The sequence below is a fragment of the Lathyrus oleraceus genome, chromosome 7 (assembly GCF_024323335.1).
Source record: "Lathyrus oleraceus cultivar Zhongwan6 chromosome 7, CAAS_Psat_ZW6_1.0, whole genome shotgun sequence".
NCBI classification, from domain to species: domain Eukaryota; kingdom Viridiplantae; phylum Streptophyta; class Magnoliopsida; order Fabales; family Fabaceae; genus Lathyrus; species Lathyrus oleraceus.
The window spans coordinates 246,390,069-246,405,675 of record NC_066585.1 but is presented as its reverse complement, the minus strand read 5'-3'; the positions used below and the strand labels follow the sequence as shown (position 1 = coordinate 246,405,675).

The 15,607-nt window shown below is 36.0% G+C and overlaps 1 protein-coding gene across 1 annotated transcript; it reads left to right on the top strand.

Annotated features, from left to right (window-relative positions):
• Positions 1 to 12,717: 12,717 nt before the first annotated feature.
• On the top strand, positions 12,718 to 15,299 carry LOC127107450 (F-box protein MAX2). Its single transcript, XM_051044734.1, has one exon. The coding sequence runs from the start codon at positions 13,022 to 13,024 to the stop codon at positions 15,146 to 15,148; it is 2,127 nt and encodes a 708-aa protein (XP_050900691.1). The 5' UTR covers positions 12,718 to 13,021; the 3' UTR covers positions 15,149 to 15,299.
• The last annotated feature ends 308 nt before the right edge of the window (positions 15,300 to 15,607 follow it).

Here is a 15,607-nt window from a genome sequence, read left to right as displayed (position 1 = left end):
TCTAATAATCTTTCATTGCAAACACCCGACATCCGCACTCAGATTGCTGAGTGTCGTAGAGAGATCACAGCGCTTAGACAGGAGGTGGCAGACCTCACTTTACAGATGGGAGTGTCCGATCTCACCCATGCTACTGAAGCCGACTGTCTATATCAGGAGATCGCAAAACTCAAGCAAGAAGTAGCCATGCTCCGTGGTTCCTCTCAGGAAGATGACATCCCCACTATATGATCTCACCATTTAATCTTATTTTATCTCCTTTTTATATTTCTCGTATTTACATAACTCATCTTATATTATCGCATTTGGAATATTATATAAAATATATACATTAGTATTTCTATTTTTATCTATATTTGTTCTATGTTTATTTTATTTGCATTTTAATTTTTCAGTTATTTATTTATTTATATTTAATTTTTGTTTTTGTTTTTGTTTCATTTTTATTTTTTGTTTTTACCTTTATAAAATTATGCAAGTCAAAGATACTAGGAGAATCACAAGTCAAATGCTATCCGGACCCCTCAAAGCCAAAGGACAAGAGAAGCCCAAACCAAAGGACCAAAATCTGGCCCAGCCAGATTTTGCATTGTGGCGCCCGCCATAGACCCTGTGGCGCCCGCCACAGCGTCTGTAAAAGGTCGGGGCAGAACCCATTTCTTCACCATTTTTGCAACTTACAATCTTCCAAACCCATTTTTTTCACCTTGGAAAAACATCCTTGAACCCACAAAAAGCTCATACTTTTCTAACCACCACACCACACAAATCATTATTCCAATTTCCATTTTCGATTTCATCCGTCGGATTTTGTAAAAATCCAACCTTTTCACAAACCACTTCATCTTCTTCATCACTTTTCAAGAGCTTTTCAAATGGAGTTTAACGGATTCATTCTTCGAGGAGGGAAACCGGGGGATAGACAAAGAAAAATTATTGAACGGTTGCAAAATCGGGAAATCCTCCCGACAAGGTACCACTCCTGGCTTTTATATTACAGAGGAGATGTGGCATGACCACATGGCTAGAGAGCAAAGGTGTGACGACCTACTCTCTACCATCCAGCAACAAATGGCGGACAACATGAGCTTCATGCAAGAATCGCAGCCGAGGACAGACAGGTCCTATGACATTGTTCTACAGTCTCTGCAAACGATCACAGATTCACAAGCCCGTCAGCAACACCACCACCGTCAGCATATTGCTCTCATAGAAAACACTCAGGGTACCATTTTAGGTAACCTTCGAGAGGTGAGGCCCGCTCAGGATGCCCTGCAGGCGAGGATGGATCAGAGAGACCGTCGTCGTACCCGATCCCGTCATCTACCTCAGGATGGCGAGGGCACTAGTGGTCAGCAATAGGTTGTCAGGTAACTCTTCCCTTATCTTATTTCGAAACATTGGGGACAATGTTTGATTTAAGTGTGGGAGGAGACTCTATCGTCTTTTCTTTATTGTACTTTTCTCGTTTTTCCTTTATCGCTTTTTCTTTGCTGTTTTTAGATAGTTTATTTATTGTTATTTCCTTTTAGTTGTTTATTTTGATTATTTCCTTTTAGTTGTTTATTTTGCTTTTTAGTATAACGCATGAGTCTGACTAGTCACCAAATATAGTAGATCTTTAGTACAATCCTACCTCCCCATACCTTAAGCCCCACCGAATTTTTTTTTGCAAAAGAAAATAGTGTTATTCCGAAAGTTTTCAGGTTTTAAAGACATGTTTTGAGTAAGGATGCGGTGACTTGGGAGAACTTTGCGAAACATCAGTATCTGTTTTAGCACCATAGACTTCGTAAATATAGGAACCACTCCCGAAACCCCATATACCATGGCCTTAATCATCATTTCCGTATAAGTCCTCAGTAGTTTATCTCAGCAGTCAGCTCCGGCCTACGCATCCTCTACATAGGGGACCGATGCAAATAAGTGATTGATCCAGAAAAAAAAATATAAAAGAAAGCAAAAAGGCAACTCCGGTATAGGTGACCCTCGCAAAGTCATTTAAACCAAAGAATTGTAAAAAATTGCTACAAAAAGAAAAAGAAACAGAAAAAGAAAAACTTACCCACTGCTAGTTGGTTCAGAGGTATCTGGCACTGAACTCGGTAGGGCGGATTACAATCCGATCCCCCACAACTACAGTTGGGTCCAATAAAAGGGTTTACACATATTTATGTGCCAGAAATCCCATGCTCAGATCATAATCACTAACAGGCCACTCTACTACGAAGCATGTACGGATAACGGGCTTACTGTGATTGCGCCTGAATGAAAAGGACACAAAAAGAGATGAAGAGGCAGGCCTAGGTATTGTGGGATAATATGGGTTGGTTAATATAGGAATGAAGTTTATGTCCGTATTTGCGGATTAGTGTCATCATGATACCCTTAGTTCACTCAGTTAGTACCTATCACTGCATCCCGACTTGAACTTGGAATTTTTACCTAAAGCACTCGTTTACACAAATTTTCTTTTACGAGCTTTTTAATGTTTTGCTTGAGGACAAACAAAGGTTTAAGTGTGGGAGAGTTTGATAACACTAAAATTTACCGTATTTTTGACTCCGATTTCACATGCATTCTAGTTGTTTTATTATCATTTTGTTGTCTTATTGCTATGTTTTTGTTTGTTTTCAGGTTTTTACTTTAATCGGAGCCCCGGTCGAGAAAAGGAGCGAAAAAGAGCCAAAAACCCTAATTTTTAGCATTTTGTACTTGTGGCTTACCCCATGGCTGGCGCCATAGACCTTGCCATGACGTGTCCAAGCTCAACTTCCCTCAACTTCCACGTTCCCCACTACTTCCACTAAGGCGCCTCATTTTGTGCTTGTGGCGGGCGCCATGGCCTTGTGGCGGGCGCCACAAGAGGAAAGTTTTTCCCTTCCATTTTCAAGTTGAAGGGCATCCTTGTCATTTCCATCTTTTTACTTGCTTATAAATAGAAACTCGAATTCACTTTTACAATCATCCAAACTTAGAGCAGAGGCAAACTCAGAGCAACTTTGTTTCACTTAGGCATATATTCAGTTTTATAAAGTGGTAATCGCTTCGCATTGGAGTGTTACCACAATTGTGTAATCAAGTCTGTGATAGAGTCTGTAATCGAGTTTGGAGCACTTTGGAAGGAAGTTAATCCTGCCGCCATTTTTATTTCCGCTTTGCAATTTATTCAACCCTCCGATTGGAGCAGGTTTTTATTACTTGTCTTTATCTTATTTATTTTCCTGCACTCGCTTTACTTTTATTTATTTCCTCGCAGTCGTTTTACTTTTATTTATTTCCTCGCACTCGCTTTACTTTTATTTATTTCCTCGCACTCGCTTTACTTTATTTATTTCCTCGCACTCGCTTTAAATTATTTATTTCCTCGCACTCACTTTAAATTATTTATTTCTCGCACTCGCACTACTTTTATTTACTTTCCGCACTCGCACTACTTTTATTTATTTTAATGCACTTTTACTTTACCATGTCTAACTAAATTTATAAGGTTAGAATGTAAGGATCGTAATTGAACCAGTAATCCGTACAATTGTTCGTAGAAACACTTAAAGGGCTATTTTAACTTTCAACTTAAGTTTTCCCGCACTTCAATTCCGTTGGGTAAGATCGAAAGTCGTCCAACGTCTTTTTAAACTTAATTGTTTTTAACTATTTCAAAAACAGCGAAAGCGCTTTGTTTAGTTCATTAGGAGATTTTAACATTAAGAAGAAAAGAGATTTTAAAACTATTTTCGGACGCGTTTATAAGTTTAGAGTCTGGTTCGTAAGAACCTCTTTTGGTTAAGAAATCCAGGTTATAATACTTTTCACTTTAGTTAAGATACTATATTTCTTAAAAATAGGTTTACTACTCTAACGCAATGCGCGCCTTTTTATAAGTGACAATAAGAGGGTTTGATTAGGGAGTACAACTCGGTTCTGAATACGCGAAAGCGACAGTTCCTGTTAAATTAGTTCTTTTCAAAGTAGGAAACATTGCGCATAAGTAGCTCTATTAGCATGTACTTGGATTATTAATTGATTAAGTGAATTACATTCGACCCTGTCTTCATTAATTAATCTTTATTCAACACTTTACTTTTTCATTGCACACTCCAAAAACACCTATTTTGATTGCCTTTGATAAACACCATAACAATAGATAACGATAGATTGACACTTGGTCTCTGTGGATTCGACAATCTTTTATATTACTCTGACGCGTTCGTATACTTGCGAAACACCGCATCAGAACACTTGAATCTTTCTAAGTTATATGATCAGTTTTTCATGCCAACTTCAACATGACATAACTTTGTGCTCAAACATCCAAATTCAAATTTTCTTGCACATTGTAATCTTTGCTATGATGTTAACATCTTCCAAAAAGAATGGGATCAAAAAGCCTCCTGAGTAGGATGCCTCATTGGGTTGAACATGACGACTTGTAACTGAAGAAAATTACCATTTCCCGAATTTTGAACTTCACTCATCTCAATTTCAAGCCAAATTAGCATGTTTTTTGGACCTAAACATGTTTAACCAAGTCTCCATAAGTTAATTAACTTTTGAAACACATCATTTGGCTGAGTTTTGATGAGTTGCAAGTCACACTTTTCTCACATTTAGATCAAATTTAGTTTTCACGAATTCGACATCATTCCACACATATTTGGATCCAAACACATTCCCTATAAATAGAGGAAGCTACTAAATTCATTTCCAAGCTTTGGAGATCCAAGAAATCCCTGTTGCAACTTGAAATTTTCCAAAAAAAATCAATTATCGTGTTTTGAGTTTCAACTTGTCTCAATCCAATTTCTTAATTCCATTAGCATCTTCGACATCCTATGAAACTTTTCCAAAAATTCCAAAGCTTTGAGATCTTCTGAAGTGCTCTAACCAGATTAAGCTTCATCAACTTCTGATCACCATCTAGACAAGGTAGTTCTGAGCATCATTTGAAGTCAAACAAGTTACCACAATGTAGTCCTTCACTTTCTGATGTTTTCCCCTAACTTATCTGGTGTTGATTGATCATGTTCATCATTTAATTTTATTTTTGTGGCTTGCTTATTTTTGAAACTTTTCTGAAATTCCCTTTGCTCGATTAAGATAAATGAATTTGGAGCATAAGGTTGAATTCGGGATGAGAAGAAGATGACAATGGTGGTGGTCTCGTGTTTTGAATTTACCAAATGGTTAAACTCTGGTGATAGCTCATCGAAGAAGATGACCAGAATGATCCAGGTTGTCTGAGTTTGGTCAGACATGTTGGACAAACGAAATATTCTGATTGACTGGTTTTGAATTGGATCTCATGTGTTGTTTGTAGCGTGTTCCACCATGCATCCTAATCTGAGGAGTGGTGGATCTGCCATGTCAATTAATGAGGCGTGATCCAACGCTCCATGTTTTTTCTGATTTTAATTATTTTTCTTTTATTATCTTTAATTGCTTTTTCTTTTAAAATTCATAATAATTTCATTTTTCATCCAAAAAATCCCAAAATAATTTCTAAAATTATCTTTTGTTTTTCTTCATCTGATTTTATTTTTCCACATTTTATTTCACTGATTTTTTATTTTTCATGAATTTTATCTTTTCTCCTTTATTTTAATTGGTTGAAAAATACTTTTCTGCATTTTTAAATTATGAAAAATTTATTATATGCTTGTTATTTTATTTTCAACCTTCCATAGTTTTCTTGGCCATTTATTTGGTGTTTTAAAGGATTTTATGGATTTTTCATTTTATTTCCATTTTAAAATTCATTTAAAAATACTTTTGGTGCATTTTTATTTTATTTAATTGCATTTTATATTTGTGTGACCTTTGTGAACTTTTGTTGACCTTGGATCATGATGGTTTGGATATTGGGTATTGATGGGATGAAAACCCTAATCCACCAAAATGGATGATTGATTTTGATGATGACTTGATCAAACTTTTTGTCCAATTTGGGTGTGACCTCTCTTGTCCCCTTATTCTTCATCTCTTTCTTTTCCCTGAGATAAATTGGATGGTTTGTGTCCATCTTGTTCATGATGTGTGGATTTGTACTTGATGAACTTTCATCTTTTCAAATCTACCTCCTAATTGATCATGGATCATTTAAGGTACTTTGGATTGATGCATAAGTTTGTCCTAAGTGTCATGAAGTGTAGATTGAAGTAATGAACCATCCTCATAGCCTTTGTGCTTGATCGTTCCCCCCCTTTTCTTTTTGTATGGCATGACTTTAGGAGAATGATTTACATATCATTTCTCTAGCATGTATTAAACTAACATTATTATTGACCGACCTCAGATAGTTGTGACTTCTATATAAGTCCAATTACGATTGCTTAACATAGCACTAAATTTGTACCCAAAGCAAAGGAATTTTTATAAGTTAGATTGTAAGTCTCTTACTCCTTGTGGTATTGTGTGAAAATATTGCTCCCTTTTCATTTGTGAGAGCTAATGGCATACTTGTTGATTTTTATCCAAGTTGGAGCCCTTCGTATAATGATGTATAGGTTCATGTTTTCTTGCTTGTGGGTGAATAGTTGAGTATTCTCCCAAAAATGACCAAATCATATTTTACTTTTGATTACTAACATTTCCCTTGTATTAACTTTTACTTCAAATTCATTTACTTTATGCTCTTTTATTTTATGCCATTTACTTTATGCCTAGCATCCCATATCATATTGTTTATGGTTATGTCATTTGTTCTTTGTCCGTTTGGACTTTTATTTTATACCCTTATGAAAAAAACATTAATAAATAAAAAACCCCTAAAAGTTTTGTTTCGTTTGATTCATGGACTTGAGGTTACTATCCTTAGTAATGTTTTGGAGTTATGGACTTATAATTAGGACTTTGACCCTTAATTTGGGAGATTATTATTTGAGACCTTGAGATTCATCTGATACTTTTGACTTTGGACTTATTTTAGAGACTTGGTTGAGTTACTTTGGTTTCATCTGATGTATGGAGTATCATTTGCTTATTTGGTTTGTTTGAGGCTTAATCCAAAGGAGGGAATTCTTGATTTCCTTATGTCATAAAGCATGTTATCTCTTGGTTATATCTTTCCTCACTAGCTTTTACTTTATGCCCTAGGATAGTCTCCTCTTCTCCTCCTTTTCTTTAATTTTCAAATCTTCTCCCCCTTTTCAAAACCTTCTTGTTTTCTAACGTGAACCACTTTCTCAATAAACCTTGACTTTTGTCAAGTGATTTTTTAAAACCCCCTTCCTAATAAATGTTAATTCATCTTAAGCATATTTAGACCAATTTCAAAAGACCTAAAAATGCACAACTCATTTAAATCATTTTTGTGCCCTTTGTGCACCTTTCCTTTTAAAATCTTTCTCAAAGTTTAGACATGAGTCATTTCAATAGTTGAGATATAATTCTCCTATCCCCATAACATTGATGATAATTCTTTTCTATATAAGAGAGCTAGTGGTATACTTGTTGATCCTTATCCAAGTTGGAGCCCTTCTCATAATGATGCAAAGTTCTCATACTTGTGGGTGACTAGTTTAGTATTCTCCTTAAAATGACAAAATATCTTTTCATTAAAATAAATCAAAACAAACATCTTTGTTATTTTTACCACGAACTACAAGGTTTGGATCTTCCATTGCACTTTGTTGGTACGTAGGCATGAGACTTCAAAAAGTTTTGGCAAACACAAAAATGAAAAATATTGTTCTCGTCCCTCCAATATTTTACAAACAACACCATTTTTCAAACTAAAATGTACACATTTTCAAAGAGGTTCCCATGGAGTATCATGGATGTTTAGAGTGTTAATACCTTCCCTTTGGATAACTAACCCCCATACCCTTATTCTCTTTTTATTAGTTTTGTTTTAAAACTTCTTCGGGTTTTGTCGTACTTTTTCCCTTTTCCTTTGGAAATAATAAAAGCGTGATGACAACTTTTGCTTTATGAGTTAAGTTAATCAATAGCTTAGTCTTAAAAAATTTACTGCTACACCTACCACTGAATCCGAGGACGCCTTATAGAAAATTGTCATCAAGTAAAAAAAGAAATTGAGGTTAGTTGTTTTCCTATGTTAAGGACATCAAAGGGCAGTCAGGGAAAATGAATCCTCCCCGAGAAGACATCAGCTCGGACAATTATGCAGAAAAAGAGGAAGAGCATAGATAAAGTAAACATGACTCGTCACACATTAAACACCATTGCTGGAGGATTTGTAGAAGGAGGAAAAACCAGCTTAGCTAGAAAAAGATATGCTCGGACAGTGATGCACGTTAGTCAGGAGTCACCCTTGGAAGAGAGGTACAATCTGGCCATAATTACCTTCTCAAAAAAGGACGTCGAATGAGTGCTTCCTCACGAAGATGACATGATGGTGATCAAAGTGAAAATTCGAAACTAGAATGTGAAACATGTTTTGATCGACCCGGGAAGTTCAGAGGATGTTCTGTACTGGGAAGAATTCAAGGGAATGAACTTTGACATCACCGAGTTATTGCCATTTAAGGATTCATTAGTTGGATTCTTAGGTGAACCGATGCGGGTGCTAAGGCACTTGTCCGTGATGACTACTTTTGGTAATGGGGAAAATGCAAAAAGTGTTCTGGTGAGATGCTTAATTATCAATGTTTCCTCTCCCTACAATGTTATTATGGGCCGACTCTCATTCAATGCTCTAGAGGTAGTGTTGTCCACTTTGTACCTCACACTGAAATACCCTCTGCAAGATGGCCGAGTAGGAATAATAAAAGGTGATCAAGGGATAGCAAGGGAATGTTATAAGGATAGTCTGGAGCTTAAGAAGAGAAGTCATGGCGATGAGTTAGTCAATGATGATCAGGTAAAAGTGAACTTAGTTGAGATCGACCCAAGGGAGGATCTGGTAGAGGATATTCTTACACCTATTAAGGATGTGAAAACAGTACGGATTGGTGCTCAATCATCACAAATAACTAAGATCGACTCTAATCTATCCCTTGAGGAAGAAGACAAGATCATCAAAATATTAAGGCAAAACGTGAATTTATTCTCATGGAAGCCGTATGATATACTCAGTATTAACCCCATCATAGTCTTTTACTATATAGCAAAGTCTCTTGCTTGTATGCTTAAGCATTGGAAGTCTCTTGCTTATGTGCTTGATCATAGAAGTCTCTTACTTTGTGTTTGAGCATTGTAAGTCTTTTGCTTGTGTGCTTGAGCAAATTGTAATCTTGTGTGATTATAGTGAAAATCTCTTGTAAGTACAAGGAGACTAGATTACTCTCAAGTTGTGATAGAAACTAGGATAACTGTGTAACACTCTTTTTTCTTGCATTTCATATCCACTACATACCTCTGATTGAATCAGATTATATACCTTGTATTTATAATCTAACCAAGAGTTTAAAAAGAAAGAAAAAGTCAACACAATCCAACCCTCATTCTTGTGTTTTTCTCACCTTCACACTAAAGTAAATAGAATAAGCATTTCATCTAAAGCTATTTGCCATTATTGTGGTGATAAGGGTCCTCTTTGTCATGCTAGGAACATTCAACTTCTCATTGGTAAAATTACATGGGTTCCTAAGTGTACCTCAACTAACCTTAAAGGGCCCACTAATTATGGACTTAAATTACCTATTTGATTGTCACATGGAAGTATTTCCTCCACGAGAAGATTGTGGTTTCTAGATAGCGAATGTTCAAGACACATGACAAGAGAGGCTTCCATGTTTGTTAAATTTGACGAGAAGGAAAGCGGACATGTCACATACAAAGACAATACAAAAAGTAAAATTATTGGTGAAGGTAATGTGGGAAATCCCTCCATAATAATTATTGAAAATGTGCTTTTAGCCAAAGGGCTTAAACACAATTAACTTAGCATTAGCCAATTATGTGACAAAGGGTATCCTGTAGTTTTTTAATACTCTTAGTTGTCTAATTGAGCATAAGGCGAGTAAGGACCCTGTAGTTAAAGATTATAAAATTGATAATGTTTATAGTTTGATCTAGATGATATGTTAATGCATGGAATAAAGTGCTTGTAGCCAAGGGTGAATATTCTTGGTTATGGCATAGGCGCTTAAGTCATGTGCATTTCAACTTATGGAATATGATATCATCCAAGAATCTAGTAGTTGGTCTTCCTAAAATAAAGTTTTTAAAAGACAAATTATGTGATGCTTACCAAATGGGAAAGAAAACAAGAGTTTAATTTAAATCGAAGAAGGTTATTTAGACATCAAAATCTCTTGAGCTTATCCACTTATACTTATTTGGCCCTTCGTAGACAAGAAGTTTAGAAGATAACTATTACGGGTTTGTGATTGTTGATGACTACTCTAGATTTACTTGGACGTTATTTTTAGCCCATAAGGATGGAACTCTTGAGGCTTGCGTTGATTTTGCTAAGCCTGCCCAAAATGTTTTTGGTTTTAAAATTATCACTCCCCATGGTGATCATGGTGGTGATTTTTTAAACATCAATTTTAAAACTTTTCCACCGAAAATGGGATTTCTCATGGTGGTGGTGGTGAGCGTAAAAATCATTTATTTTTTTGAAGAATTGGCCCGGAGCTCTTTTTTTGTGAGCGTAAAAATCATTTCTCATGGTGGTTAATATTGCTGACGTGGCAGACCTCTTTCTTTTATATATTTTGTTATACCCAGTATTTCCATCTCAGCTTTTTTTATTATTATTTTTTGTTTTGATGTCAACTTTCTTTCTTTTCTCTCGTTCATCATTCGCTAGCCATCGCAGGTAACACTTTAACTCTTTTTTTCTCATTTACTCTTAGTTATGATTTTTATTTGCGAGTGTGATTCATTTGGGAAAGTTGTGGAACCCCAACCTATTTTGTAGACAATTGGTTTATAGAATTGATGCTTGGGAGCTTCAAAACAGATATAAAAAAAGTGGATTAGAAGTTTGTGGGGAGATAGAGGTGTTCGTTTCTTCTGAGAGTTTGTCTAACGATAGTGACACTGATTTGGTGTCTTCTTCTTCTTCAGGCTATGTCAAATTCATCATGGAGCTCTCTACCTTCTCTTTATCACTGAATGACTTAAATATCATGTATGCGTATATAAAGGGTATTGATTAATAGTTAATTGTATTTGGCCTTACGTTGGCCTTCTCAACTTGATTCATTAAAAGTGATTTAGTATAATCCTTCCCCATGAATGAATTAGGTCAAAACATGTTATGTTACGTTCGAGTTTAGATATAATTCAAATACTTTACGTGAAAGACCGAAATATACGCAACCCTTCAAATATGAAGCCTAAAGTTGTTAGATGAGATGGTTTAGGCGAGACAACATATATTATCATATTTTATTTAGGCTTAAATAATCTATTGGTCCTTGTAAGTTAGCGAGTTTTTGATTTTGATCCCTGTAACTTTTTTTTTGTATGAGTCTCTATATTGTGTTGGCGTTAGTCCCTGAGATTAGAATTATGTTAAAAAAATTGACTGGACTAACGGTGCACATGTGAAAATACTGAGTTGGCTAATATTGCTAACGCGGCAGACCTTTTTTTTTATATATTTTTTTATATCCAGTATTTCCATGTCAGTTTTTTGTTTTTTTTTTATTTCATGTTAAATCCCTGAAATGCAATGTTTAAAAAATGGTGCTAAAAGGAGTTAAACTCATGACCATTGAATTAACATGATAACACATTACAACTAAGTCAACCAACACATTTATCTACTCTTTTGCAACAAATATATATATATATTACGTAATTCATATAGAATTATCTAAATAGTATATTAATTAGTTTAATTATTTAGTTTATTAAATATTTCAATTATTTAATATTTTAATATTAAAAAAAATTAATTAGTCTAAATATTAATATTTTAATATTAAAAAAATTAATTAGTCTAAATGTTAATATTTAATATTTCAGCTATTAAACTATCTTAACTTATTAAGTTATAAGGACCTAGAAATTTTAAATATTAAATATAAACTTATTAGTTATAAGGTCCTTACAGCTATTCAACTAATTAGTTTAAATATAAACTATTAACATTTAATATTTTATATTTTATATTAATATTTGAAATACTAATTAAACTAATTATAAATTCAAATATTTAATATTTCAAACATTTAATATTTCAACTATTTAATATTTCAAACTAATAATTAAATACTTATTTAAGAATTTAAAAAGTTTTATTAGTATTTTATTATTATGTGTTATTTTGTAATGTGTCAATGAGATATAAGGACCTAGAAAAAAATACATGAATCAAATTTAAAAACTTATTAAGTTATAGGGTTGGAACCAATAAACTATTTAAATTTTTCATTTATCATTTATATAAATATAGTCTTAGAGTAATGGATATCAATTTTGATAATTTAGTATATACTATTAATTCAACGGCGGTCTTATTTAAAAGAGTATCAATATCCAATAGTGATAATTACGATGCCAAGTGTATGTTGCACTAGTTTGATGTTTGTTCCTATCCAAATCCAATTCAGATGGAAAAGACAGAGCTTGACAAAGTAAGTAGATAGAAAGAAAAATTGAACAAGATACGAAAAAAGAAAAGAAAAATAAACAAAGTTCAATCCAACGTGATATGAACCCTCTTTCTTTCTTTATCTGATAAGGGATTAAATGGTCCTATTTGTGGACCCAATTTTTTGTCTGTATTCTTTTTTCCTTTATCTTAATCATAATAATAATAATGTACATACAGATTTCATTACCACCTTTACCCCTTTTCCCATGGCTGGCTTCTTACCTTGCCATGCCTTTTGCAATAATCCAAACCATCACTCCTTTTCAACCCTCTCTCTCACACACACTACATTTTTTTAGTATAGACATATACATGGTATTCACGTGGCTATGCTTGACCCAACCAACAATGACTAATACCAATACACATCCCTCACCATACAATAAAATACTCTTTACATAATAAGCTGCCACAATATCATATCATTCCTATTCTACTCTTCAATAAATCCTCACTTGTTTCTTTTTCTTTTATATTCTAAAAAAAGTGGGAATCTTATTACCGGCGATGGTTGATACTACCGTCGCTCACCTTCCGGAGGAGATTCTGTCTCAAGTGTTTGCTGCCATCACTGATACACGGACGAGAAACTCGCTTTCCCTTGTGTGTCGGAGCTTCTTCCGATTAGAACGGAAGACGAGAGTCTCACTCACGCTCCGTGGGAACGCGCGTGACCTTTACAGGATTCCAACTTCCTTCGCGCATGTTACTAATCTTGATGTCTCGCTTCTCTCGCCATGGGGTCACGCGCTCTTCTGTTCACCCGCCACTGCTGATTCTCCGTTTCTAGCTCAGCGTCTCCGCGATGCTTTCCCACGTGTGACTTCACTCACTGTCTACGTGCGTGACCCTCAAACGCTGCATCTCCTATTGTATAGCCACTGGCCGGAGCTTCGTGACGTCCGTCTTGTCCGATGGCACCAGCGGCCGCCGGATTTGCAGCCAGGGTCCGACTTCGCCGCCTTGTTCTCGCGGTGCCGATCGATAACCTCGCTGGATTTATCTTCTTTCTACCACTGGCCGGAGGATCTCCCACCGGTTCTAGCTGCAAACGCTGCCGCCGCCATCTCGCTTCGCCGTTTGAATCTCCTAACGACGTTCACGGAAGGCTTCAAGTCTAACCAAATCGAATCCATCACTTCATCGTGTCCTAATCTGGAGCACCTTCTCGTGGCTTGCACTTTTGATCCGAGATGCATAGGATTTGTAGGCGACGAAACGCTGTTGGCCATCGCTTCCAATTGTCCCAAGCTCTCGCTTCTTCACATGGCGGATACGTCGTCGTTTTCAAATCGTAGAGAGGAAGAGGGTGGAGAGGATGCTAGTGTAAGCCGCGCCACGCTTCTAGCGTTGTTCTCTGGGCTTCCCCTTTTGGAAGAACTGGTTCTAGATGTTTGTAAAAATGTCAGTGAGAGTAGTTTTGCTTTCGAGATGTTAAGCTCCAAATGCCCCAATCTGAAGGTTGTGAAGTTGGGTCATTTTCAAGGGATTTGTTTGGCAATTGGGTCGAGGCTTGATGGAATTGCACTTTGCCACGGGCTTCAATCCTTGTCTGTTATCTGCTGCGGTGACCTTGATGATATGGGGTTGATTGAGATTGGCAGGGGGTGTTCCCGGTTGGTAAGGTTTGAGATTCAGGGATGCAAGCTTGTTACGGAAAAAGGGTTGAAAACCATGACTTGCTTACTTCGTAGGACATTGATTGATGTCAAGGTCGCTTCCTGTGTCAACCTTGATGCAGCTGCTACTCTCAGAGCTTTGGAACCAATTCGGGACAGGATTGAGAGGCTTCACTTGGATTGTGTTTGGAAGGAAAGTGACAACCTTGGACATAGTTTTCTCAACTTTGACTTGAATGCTTCAGCTGAACTGAATGAATCTGAATTAATGGAATGCTTTGGGGGTGAGGAATATGGAGAAGATACTAGCAGAAGGAAGAGGCAGAGATGTGAGTATGGATTCGAGGATGATGATTCATTTGTGCATAGCAATGGTAACAGTAGCGGCAACGACAATGGCTACTCTTGCAATAGTTGGGAAAGTTTACATTACCTTTCTCTTTGGATAAAGGTTGGTGATCTTCTGACTCAGTTGCCAGCGGCAGGGTTAGAGGATTGTCCCAATCTAGAAGAGATTCGCATAAAGATGGAAGGAGATTGCAGAGGGCAACCGAAACCGGCTGTGAGTGAATTTGGTCTGAGCATACTGACTTGTTATCCTCAGTTGTCAAAGATGCAGCTGGATTGCGGTGATACAAGAGGCTATGTATACACCGCACCTTCAGGACAGATGGATTTGAGCTTGTGGGAGAGGTTCTTCCTTAATGGAATTGGCAGTTTGAGTCTAAATGAGCTTCATTACTGGCCACCACAAGATGAGGATGTGAACCAGAGGAGTCTGTCACTTCCAGCCGCTGGTTTGCTACAGGAATGTTATACTCTGAGGAAGCTTTTCATTCATGGAACAACTCATGAGCACTTCATGAACTTTTTCCTCAAAATACCGAATCTAAGGGATGTTCAGCTGAGGGAGGATTACTATCCAGCTCCAGAGAATGATATGAGCACAGAAATGAGGGTGGGATCATGTAGCCGATTTGAAGATGCGTTGAATAGGCGCATAATCTGTGACTGATATATTGTAATGTTTGTTCTAGCCCTGACAGCATTGCTAGGATGCAATAACCTGAGAAAAATGAGATACTAGTAGTTCTTATTGTTATACAGTGTTTGTTAATTGTTACTGCCAGTTAACATAATTTACGGCTTTGGTAGATTATTTGTCACTTTCTCCTCTATTTTCATCTAAAATGTGGTTTGGATCAATTATGAGGAAAAAAACTATCCGATTCAAATATTAAAGTATTTGTAGTTTGATATGGTTTGATGATTCTTCAAAATGATTGATCCAAATCAATTTTCTGTAGTTAATATTAGATCAGTTTTCATTTAATCTAAATTATAATTATAAAATACTATACTATAATACTTATAAATCTAAAAGTGTAATTCTATGTTATAAAAAAAGTATACACAGAGACACTTAATATTGCTGCAGTACTGTACAATGCATACTATAACTACAAACAGAGGC